We start from the raw sequence: 11086 nt of genomic DNA on the forward strand, positions 1-11086 counted from the left end.
ATGCTGTTTTTTAAGCTGATTTTTTTTTTTTTTTTTGGCGGTACGCTGGCCTCTCATTGTTGTGGCCTCTCCCGTGGCGGAGCACAGGCTCCGGGCGCGCAGGCTCAGTGGCCATGGCTCACGGGCCTAGCCGCTCCGCGGCATGTGGGATCTTCCCGGATCGGGGCATGAATCCGTGTCCCCTGCATCGGCAGGTGGACTCTCAACCACTGCGCCACCAGGGAAGTCCCTAAGCCGATTTTTAAAACGTTCAATACAGAAGTTTAAGATATCAAGGAGGGACTGGAAGAAATCTCAGGTTAAGAACTCCAGTAGATTTATCTAGGAAGTTCTACCTCCTCACTTCTACAACTAATGTCAAAATTCAGGAAATAATTTCTCTACTGAGAGTTTATAACTACCTATAAAAACTTTATATATCTGGATTTCAAGATCTAATTTCATAATCTGTCAAAGTGTCACCTTTTGAGCTTCTAAAGCTTTCATATGAACAAATTTTCTTTTCTCTTTGAAATCTGATGAATGTATTTCACTTATCTTGTTAAAGTGATGGTAACTATTCACAAACAATTTTCTTACACCCAAATCAGGGGCCAACAGCATCCTCTCTACTGAACGCTGTGTGTTTAGACAGGTGCTCTGATCACCTGTCATCCTCCAGCTGCAGCCCCAGGTGTGACAAGACCACGGGCGTCCTGCACAGACGTTGGTTTACAGAGCGGACATCACAGAGAAATAGTGCACCTGCTCCGATAAACCAACAGCATCATGTCCCAGGACACCCCAAGGGTAAACAGAAGGTGGAACATAGGAATATAATCAATCTCTGTATTTGCCATGAAAAAATCTGTTAGTGGAAACAGGTGAACGTTGACTGTTTTTACTTGCAACTTTTCTTCCAGAAAACAACTCAAGGGGCTCATCCAGTCACTGCTTCTGTGGATCCCGACCCAGGGCCTCCGAGTGTCGTCACATCTCTAACTGGATGAAAGGCAAGGCAGCCCCTCGTGTTCTGTCCTGTGGCAGCACCACATGGAGAGGCCACCGCTATGCAGACCAGACCAGGGTGACGGAGGTGACAGGGAGTGATGGAGGTGACACGGGGTGATGGAGGTGACAGGGGGTGATGGAGATGACAGCGGTGATGGAGGTGATGGGGGTGACACGGGGTGATGGAGGTGACAGGGGGTGACGGAGGTGACAGAGGTGACGGAGGTGACAGGGGTGATGGAGGTGATAGGAGGTGACGGGCACGATAGGGGTGGTGGAGGTGATGGAAGTTTATGGGGGTGACGGAGGTGCCCACGCGTGGATGGCACCGTCCCTTACTCAGTCACCGTACCCACGTGGACAGATGTCTGGTAGCCCACACGGTCACAGGAGTCCTGTGGACGCGTGGCAACGTGCACGGCTCTGTTTGCTCACAATTTAACTGGAGAGACGGGAGCCCCTGCAGGCCCGGCGAGCGCCCTGGTGGACGTGCGGTAAACTTTGTCCTAAAAGTTGCTCTAAGTGCAGTCCGGGAGCGGACGGGGTCTGGAAGATGCTGGCGCGGGGCCGGCTCCGAGGCGTCAGTCCTCCTTGGGTCTCCTCCTCGCCCTCCTCCTCTCCTGCAGGGTCCTCAGGTCGGTCATCACGGTCAGGGTCTTGCGCACCCACAGGACCTGGAGAGAACCGTGCAGAGACGCGGTCAGAAGTGGGCACAGGCCGTGTGAGGAGGACGGAGGCCCGAAGCCCTGGCACACGTACCACGATGACCAGGGCATTGAGCAGCACGGGCGCCGAGAACACTATGGAGATGAACATGCCCCTCGAGTCAAAATACTGGTATTTCGAGAACAACCTGTTTCAAGAAAGATTTAAAGATCACGGAGCGTCAACAACACGGCGTCCTCGCGATACTCTGTCTCAGGAGCCCCTCCACACAGGACGAGGTGCGGGCAGAGCCCCGCCTGCACACGATGGCGACCTCAGTCCCTTTACGAGACGACCCTCCTAACCCCGTGGGGGACGAACCCCAGACCCTCCAGGGGCACTGCGGCCCCCATGCAAGCTCAGGCCGAGCCTCCGGAGAAGGGGACACAGCGTGGCCAGGCCAGTCTGTCCCCAGTGTCCCTCTCAGTGGCAGTGCAGGACATGAACTTTACGTCACTGACTCAGTGACACAGTCATCACCCTGGGGCCACAGTGAACAGAGCCCAGCGAGGGGTGGTCAGGATGTGCGTCCTAATTAGAAGCGGAAGGGACAAAGCAGGGGGACGGGTCATGACGGGGGCTGAGGGTGGGCTCCTGACCCAACGACAGGGGCCTGAAGCCGCCGGGAGGGCACGGCGGCCGGGGCGCGGCTGTCACTCTGCTCTGAGACCCGTGCGGTCAGGGTGCCGAGGGCAGACCCGGGAGGCAGGGTGCTGATCAGGCCACGTCGTCCCCCGGGTTGCGGGGACACAGGGACGGCGGCGCTCCCCTGCCGACTCGTTCCAGCCTCCCGAGGGTTCCTGCCTGACCTGCGAGGACCCCGTCCTGAGAAGCCAGAAGGAGAAGCTGCGGGCCCCGAGGGAGCAGAAGGCCTGGGGCGGTTCTGGAAGGGGGGCCCAGGGGAAGGGTCGACTTTATAGCGCTCACTGGACATGGAGTGGGCTGCCCAGGTGTGTGAGCAGGAAAGGACACGCAGGCGGGGACAGAATGGCCGGTGTCCCGGAGATCGGGGACCAGCGTTTTCAGGACCAGGTAAATCGTGGGTGGATCTCGGTCTCCCCGTCACAGACAAGAGCGCTTCTGTTCGGGGGGGCCTCCAGGGCCCACGGTGACCGAGGAGACCGGACGGTGACCACCGTCCAAGGCTCATCGTGAAGGAGGCTGGGATGCGGACGGTGCTGGGGCTGCTTTATAAGCGAGAGCTGGGGGCTTGCTGTTCTGCCGCTGACAGGGACAGTCTCACACAGGGTCCACGTGCCCGGGGCCGTTCACCTCCAGTTCACTGCCGCCACTTCGTTGATGTACTCCGCACAGTAGACTAAGGTCACTGAGAAGAAAGCAAGCCCACGTGAGAAGTCAGGGGACCAGCCCAGCGCCACAGCCTTAGACATCCTTCACAACACGCTACGTAACATACACGTAACAGAACAATGCCACGTTGGATGAGACATAACTTCTATTTCATATAACGTGAGGGAACATTACACAGAAAGGAAACCCGAGGTGACACACGAGTCCGGTGGTCTCGGACAGACCAGGCCAGCAGCCCTCAGTGGAGCGGCGCCGGGGGAGCCAGGCTTCCTGCCCCGACACCACAGTGGCCGCACTGGGCCGTCTGCCAACCTCCCTGCCCCGCAGGTCACATGTCGGGTGCAAGGCTGGCAGTGGAACCTGAGGGCCCTGAGACCAGAGCTGAAGGCCACCTGCCTGCACCCTCTGGCTGCCTGGACCCCCCAGTGCTGCTGGCAGCAAGGACACGGAGGGAGCACCGACCTGAGGGGACAGGAGCCGAGGGAACAGCCTTGTCCGCCCTCGCAGTCCCACCTGGAGCGCGGGGAGCACTGGAGGCGTGTGGGGAGGCCCGAGGACCGCAGGCTGGCCCGGCACCATGTGCTGCTCAGGGCCTGGATGGGGCTGGAGGACAGGGAGGACGGCCACCAGGAACCTCAGCCTAGTAAAAATGTGCAAACCCTCCGGTTCCTGGGGTGAAATGGGGGGGAGCAATCCTTGACGCCTCCCTCGACGACTGGACCCTGAGGCACACATCAAGGAAGCCAAAGGAAGGAGACGGGAGAGGAGAGAGGCCTGAGCACAGGTGGCGCCGCCTCCCCAGAGGGCAACGTGATGCATCCACCATGCACCCCACTCAGGAGCTGGGGGAGCAGTGAACCAGTCTGTGCTTCCTTTGTAAGACTGCAGCAAATAACATCCGAGTCTTCTGTGGGTTTGAGAGTTAAATGGGCCATCAGATGTGTAAATGCATTTAGACCAGCATCTATCATCCCCGCGCTAAAACAGTCACCCTCTGTTCATCCTTGAAAACAAACCCAAACGTAGCGCCCAGGGTCACAAAGCTTTTCAAGTATGGGCTCCTTGCATGAGGCTCTGTGGAAGAGGCCATCACCTTTTTTGTGCTTCCTGCCTCGGGGCCTTCGCACACATTATTCCCGGGGCTTGGAGTGTCCCTTCTGGCCCTCAAACGCCTGCTGCCTGGTTGGTTCCCCTGCATCTTTCCCCCCTCAGTTTAGATGTCAGGGCAGTGACTTAAGTCCGGCCCCCTCCCAGGGTTTCACAGTGCTCCTGCCTTTCCTGCCATGATGGTCAGCAGGGCTGTGGTTACTGAGTGGATGCTGGAGCCCCACCAGCTCTACGAGGCTCAGGAGCCCATCTGTCCTGTTCACCCCTCGCGTTCCTTACTAGGGCTCTCACATAAAGAAATGAAGTAACATCCATCCCTGACCATCAGGACTATTTCTGTGATGCAGGCTTGCTGCTTTGCACCTGTCCTAAGACGATCTCTTGTTTGGATTTCCCACCTTGCACAAGGCCAACTGAAAAATCACATTTAAGATGAGTTTTTGGACTTTGTTAAACTACCAAGCAAGATCTTCAGCATCTTCCCAACGTCCACAAGATTAAGAGCCCAGCATAGCCTCTGAGGCCCTGGCCCACCTTTCCTGTCTGAACATACTTCTAACTAGTCAGCATCAGGATGTGGTTTCTCTGACACCTGACCCACCCTTTCTGTCCGTCGCCCCTGTGCTCTCACCGGTTGCCTCCGCCCCAGATGCCAGGCCTGGGCCAGACATCTGTTCCTTTACCCTAAGAAAATGAGATTTTACTCACTCTTTACACCCCCTACCATGACTTTACCTGCTCTGTGAAATCTTTCTCAATGATTCCACACAGCTCTGTTCCTTCTCTAAAACCCTGTAGATCTTACCTTCAAAACTGACTCGGGCAATGTGTTATTTTTGCACCACAGAGCTTTCCTTCCTGATTTGCACTCCCTCCCAGAGCAGGGAGGGCAGCTAAGCCCCCAGAGGAGCCTCTTGTACAGAGTCAGCGTTTCAGCAAACCCAGCTCTCATTTGTGTAACTGGTATTCAGCACCCTCCCAGGAACACAACAGGTGCCTGAGACGCCTTTCAAATCCAGTATCCAAAATGTACCTTATCTTTATAGTACCCACAAGTGAAATATGGGAGTGGCCTGCAATCAAAGTAGAACACAAGACAGGAGAGTTGGGAGGCCTTACAAATACATTCACATATCACTGAGGCTACAGACAGAACAGGCACACGCACTGCCGCAGCACACAGCGATCTGCGCCAAACTGTACTCACCCAGGCACAGGAAGTGCCCCACCTGAAGCTTGTACCTCCGGGATGAGAAGCAGGTGACCAGCAGGCAGAGCACGTGGAAGGCAGCCAGCCCCATGAGCCAGGGCTCCGTCCAGTCCGTCTGCTGGAGGACACAGGGCAGAACCTCCTCAGGGTCCACCTGCACCGGACCAGGCTTCACACTGCCTCTCCTCTGAGCACGTCCCGAGCGCCCGCCAGGCCTCACAGGACACGGGGAGGGGAGGGGGAACAGGGACCCCCCCACTGCACCCACGTCCAGGGACTGTCACCCGGCCGTGCCTGGCTGTCCCTCCACACAGGACTGAAGGCTTTCCTACTTGTCGAACAGAACTGCACTTCAAGCTGGAGAACCTAAAGACCCTCCTCCACGGGGATATGAGAAAGTGGTGCCTGGTTCAGGGATGCACTCGGTCGCCCCCAGAGGCAAAGCTACCAGTTCCTTAGAGCAGTGATTAAAGCCTCAGAAATCTGGGCCACCCAAACTTGCAAGATGTGGTTTTCTCCCGCCTTTCTGACACACACCCTGCCCTCCAGATAGTGCTGCGACCGCAGGTCCGCTCAACTCTAGAGGTGGGCTCGTCTGCACCCCTGAACTCAGACCCCCTCCTTGAGGCTCAGGTCTCCCGGGGGCACGGGTGCTGGGGGAGCGGCCCGCGCTCTGCCACTCTGCCCACAGCGGGTCCACGCCACCCGGACCCCCATCCCAGCCCAGGACGGCCCACCTCCCCGCTCCTCGCCGCCACGAGGTGTCAGCTCTCCCCGGAAACCCCCGACCCCCGACCGCCCCGCACCTCAGCATCCCGGCAGCCCTGAAGGTCCTCCAATCTCGTCCCGCCCCGACGCCCCGGCACCCCCAGCCACGCCACGCCCACCCAGGTACAGGCCCCGCCCCTGCACCCCCCACCCACGCCTCCCGTCCGGCGCCGCCGGTGTCCCCCGCGGAGGCTGGGAAATTTGGAGAGGCCCCAGCCGACAGCGACCGAACTGACGGCCAAGGAGGCAGCGACTTACCGTGATCACGGCGGGGATGCTGACGGGGAACTTGCTGACTGAGAATGCAGACGGCATCGCCCCCAGAAAGGCCCAGCCTCACCACCACCTTTTCGTCTTCCCCGCCCCGCCCGGATAGGTCAAGAAGTCCTCTGGTGTACTCTCGCGTTATCTCCACTTCTCGCGATGCCTGCTGTGTCCGGAAGCGGCCGGCACCCTGCCACCTCGCGATATCTCCAGTTCCCGGTACCAGGTTCAAATCTCGCGAGATTCCGTGGTGTTAAAATAAATATAAGGGAATTACGAGTATCTTCCAGCGTTGATTTCCCCCCCCGAGCTGCTGCGGGAGGGACATTTTAGTTCTTCCTATGTGGCGGGCTCTCATAAATGGCAGCTCGGAGGGCTGGGGGCTAGTGGGCGTCCCTGCCTTCTCCCCCTGCAACTCCCAGGGCTGGGGGCGTGGGGTATCGCTCAGGAGAGTGACTTGGACCTCTAGGAACATAGGGGAGAGTGACCTGGATCCCAGGGACAGAAAGGGACAGTGTCCTGGACTCGGGCGGGGAACAGAGAGGGAATTGACCTGGACACTGGGGAAAACAGGGGACAGTGACCTGGACTCTGGGAGACAGAAGGGGACAGTGACCTGGACCCCAGAGAGAGAGGGGCACATTGCCCTGCACGGAGGGGGACAGTGTCCTGGACGTCATTGGATGGAGTGGGACAGAGGGGACAGTGCCCTTGCCCCTCTGAGAAATCGGGGTCTCCAGATGCTTACTCTACCGTCAGCTCCAGAAGTGGGTGCTGATTGCTTCTAGCTCACATGGACCTTAAAAACAAAACGGCCAGTAATTTTACCAGCTAAATGGCTTTGTTCCGGATCTATGGCAAAACCACAGGCAAGTTGGGCAAAGGACAGGAGCGTGTTATTTTATAGAGAAAAAGGGGGAAGTGGAAAGAGCTGCTTTGAAAGAAAGTCCATTGGAGGAAAGGGAGAGTGAAGGGTGCTGAGGGGTTCCTATTGGCTGGGCAGTGGTGGTTTCTCATTGGATGAGTGGTGACAGTCTCTCATTGGCTGGGCTGTTGCCAGGCGGGGAGAAAATCTTCCCTCCCCTTCCGGTCTTAAGTAAGGCCATTCCTCCTGTTGGGTCTGCAGAGAGCCCGAGTGGTACCTGCCTGAGCGCATCCCGTTTTGCTTCCCGTTTCCATCTTAAACGAGGTTCCCTTTATTTTCACACTAATCAGGGAATCCTGAATTCTCTGTGGATTGAAGACACAGAATTAATGGAATTAATACTTGGCATCCTGCCGTGTGTCTGCAGACTAACAGGGAAGCAGCCCTTGGCTCGCAGGCACTCAGTCAGGTGAAGAAACAGACCCCGTTCTCTGGGTTGACCTGGGGGAGGGTGTGAGGAAAATGACTGCAGCCAGTTGCCACCTTGAGGGTACTTGGCACCTGCAGAGCGGCAGGGGGGAGGGAGAAACTGAGCTCTTGGCAGGTGGCCTCCCTGACTGGGGGAATCAAGCCAGGATTGAACCCAAACATGTGAACCAGGCTGCACCAGGGTTTCTCTTCCTTGCTGCCTGAGGAGCTTTCCAGAAACTCCATACTTGGCAACTCCGGCTTCCAGGGTGGGGAGGTCTCTACGGCGCCCGCCACCTATCGCGCCCCGGCCCTGCCCATCCCTCGATGGATAAGAAGGCTCTGTCCTCCTGGCCTCACTCTCCCACAGTCCAGTCTTTACACCGCAGACACAGCCAGCTTTAAAAACATAAATTAGGGGCTTCCCTGGTGGCGCAGTGATTGAGAGTCCGCCTGCCGATGCAAGGGACACAGGTTCGTGCCCCGGTCCGGGAAGATCCCGCATGCCGCGGAGCGGCTAGGCCTGTGAGCCATGGCCGCTGAGCCTCCGCAACGGGAGAGGCCACAACAGTGAGAGGCCCGCGTACCGCAAAAAAAAAAAAAAAAAAAAAAATTAGGTAAAGTTGTTTGCAACATATGCATTTTCATAGTTGTTGAATTGAGAGGTTTTAATTTACACCATTTAATTTTAGGTGGAGAAATACTTTTCTTCTGAGAATTATGGAATAGCCAAATCTGTTATTTTTTACTCTTTTTTTCACAGATTGCCTTTACAAAATTACAGTCATTTAGAAATGTGCTTGTGAAAAGTCCATAATTACGGATAATAAAAGCTTTATAGATAAAATACAACAAATTAATATGTCATCTTCAATTTATATTTTCACTATTCTGTTAGTGTCTCCTGACCTCAGGGCTCGGTGGAGTTTGTAACTACATGGATTACAGGGCACATCGCCATGTGCTGTTTCCGTTGATTTATGTTTCTGTCTCAGACATAGGAGACGATATATTTATTGATCTTTGTCAAACTCACAACATTTTGTGCATTGCCTGGACATACTAAGAAATTTTTAAATGGAATTTGAGGGTTTAAACCATGAGTCACAATTGTACCTCCGTGTGTCACAATTGGGGCTGCCAGGCTGTGGACTTGGGCCGGCTGTGGACTCAGGTCAGCCATGGGCTCCTAGGTGGGGCAAGCAGGAGTTTTGACTGTGATGGTATGCAGACCTGGGCTCAGCCAGGTGCGCTTTGGCCTCTGCATGTGGCACTGATGTGGGTCTACAAAGGCAGGGACTGGGGTAGATGCCATCAGATCAGAGACACCCAAGAAGGGCTCGATTTTATACAAGTCTTAGAGGCATTGTGACCAGAAAACCGTTTGCTTTGGCCTTTGCAAGGCGGCTCCAGCTGTGAAGGGGGGTTTCTGGCCCAGCAAATCGTGCCCTCCACCATTCTGCAGGAAGGGCCAAGGGGTGAAGCCGGGAAGCCCTGGACAGTCCAGCAGTATACGAGTCACACCTCGCACCCCAGGGTGCCTCCAGACTGAACCAGGACGTGGGGCGTCTCCGGGGCCCAACCTGCTGCACAGCCAGCACTGTGTTCTTTCCGGTGGCTGCCCTGATGGAACATCCAACGGGGGGCTTAAAACAGCAGGAGACAGTCCCTCTCAGTCTGGAGGCCGGAGGTCCAAAGTCCCAGGGGCAGCGGAGCCAAACTCCCTCTGAAGGAGGGGGGCAAGGTCCCTGCTGCCTTTTCCAGCTTCCCATGGAGGATGGCAAGCCCTACATTCCTCTGTCACATGTACCTCCATCTTCTCTTCTCATCAGGGCACCGGTCACTGAGTCAGGGTCCACCCTCCTCCAGTAGAGCCTCATCCTAGCTTGATCACATCTGCAAAGATCCTGTTTCCGATACGGTCCCATTCACGGGGACTAGAGCTTGAACATATCTTTGGGGGACACAGTTAACCCACAACCTGTGTAACAGATAGCTCTGCCATACCCAAGGGTGCCTGCTCTGGAAATGGACACAGCAAGTGGGAAGAAGAGGTTCTGAACACAGTGGATGGGAAAAAAAGAAGGAACCCTCAGTAGGAGCTCAGGTATGTAGGTTTCAATTGCCACTATCTTAGGGAGGAAGTAATATATGTCCTCCCCGCCCTGAGGATATAATACCTGTACGGAACTCAGGTCCAGCTGCTTGCTGCTCAAAACTCAATATTCAAAAGGTAAGTTTTGGTAGAAATGGGAAACATTGCTTTTAATCAGAAAGCCAGCAATCTGGGGAGAAGGTGGACTGGGTCTCCCCAAAACCAACTCCGAAGATTCTGCCTGGCCATGAAAGCTTTGAAAGGGAGAGAGGGGACGTAATCTCAGTTAAATTGTGGAGGTAGGAGATCAGACTCATTGCCATCCCCCACTGTGTGCAGGCTGTCGACTCCTTGGCTCTTTCTTTAGTTGCTGTCTTGTTCACAGTTTGTTCACAAGATTCCTGAAAGGGGAAGCTGGGGAAAAGATCTGGTCATCTGTTAATTACTTATTCTTCATTTTTACTTCCTTGATCTACAGAAAGAAACAACAGATTAGGCAAGGCTTTGTGTGACCAAGAGATTTGAAAGGTGTGCTTGGGACGGAGATAAGCAGAGCATGGGGGTGGCTGGTTTAAGTTTAGTGACAAGACAAAAGGGGCCTCCTGCAGAGAGCTCTTTCCTGCCAAAAGCTGCCAACACCTGCATAATCTCAAAATTGACTTCCTTCTGGGACCTTCTCTTAACTGACTTCAGTCCTGCTTCACAGGCCACAGCCTTCCTTATCTGAAAGAGGTTGACATGATGGGGGTGTAGTTGACCCGTTACCAGAAGCAGAAACCTCTATGTTGACCTATTACTTAAATGCTTCTGAACCACTCGATGGGATGGATGTTATGGATTCACTTTGCAGTGAGGAAACTGAGACTCAGGGAAGTAAATACGCTGCCTACCATGACAGCCAGGGAGACAGTCAGGATCTGGGCTAGACTCAGCTGATTCCAGAGACTATTACTTTTCCGTGGCACAGACTGCCAGATGCCTTCCCCACTGGCCTCCTCCCAAATGGTCCCCCTCTAATTAGAAAACGCTTCTTTGCATAGGAGATAGCTATTCCCCAGAGTAGTAAACCATTGGTTTAATGCCTGATTCTCTTCGCAAATACAGCCTAGTCTCAGAATGCAACTCTCCAACAATTCTGCAGACCAACAATCTGCCTTTCTTGAGTTGACGTTCGGGTCTTATCTCAGGTTCAGTTCTTCTCTCAAGGCAAAGCTGGAGTTGTGGGATGAGGGCCAGAAATGCTGTGACTGTTAAACCATCTATCCAGGTGAGGATTTGGTTAGAAGATGGAGCTGTTTGAGAA

At 55.0% G+C, this 11086-nt stretch overlaps 1 protein-coding gene across 2 annotated transcripts; it reads right to left on the minus strand.

Annotated features, from left to right (window-relative positions):
• Nucleotides 1–1437: 1437 nt before the first annotated feature.
• Nucleotides 1438–6473, minus strand: TMEM18 (transmembrane protein 18). Of its 2 annotated transcripts, none has more exons than XM_060117593.1 (5): nt 6350–6473; nt 5321–5438; nt 2968–3022; nt 1750–1843; nt 1438–1664 (listed from the first exon to the last, which is right to left on the minus strand). In XM_060117593.1, exons 1-5 carry the CDS (start codon nt 6404–6406, stop codon nt 1572–1574), a joined length of 417 nt encoding a protein of 138 aa, XP_059973576.1. In that variant the 5' UTR covers nt 6407–6473; the 3' UTR covers nt 1438–1571. The 2 variants fall into 2 exon arrangements, with proteins under 2 accessions (XP_059973576.1, XP_059973575.1); XM_060117592.1 differs by having other exon boundaries at nt 5321–5441.
• Nucleotides 6474–11086: the final 4613 nt, after the last annotated feature.

This window comes from Mesoplodon densirostris, chromosome 14 (assembly GCF_025265405.1).
Source record: "Mesoplodon densirostris isolate mMesDen1 chromosome 14, mMesDen1 primary haplotype, whole genome shotgun sequence".
NCBI classification, from domain to species: Eukaryota; Metazoa; Chordata; class Mammalia; order Artiodactyla; family Ziphiidae; genus Mesoplodon; species Mesoplodon densirostris.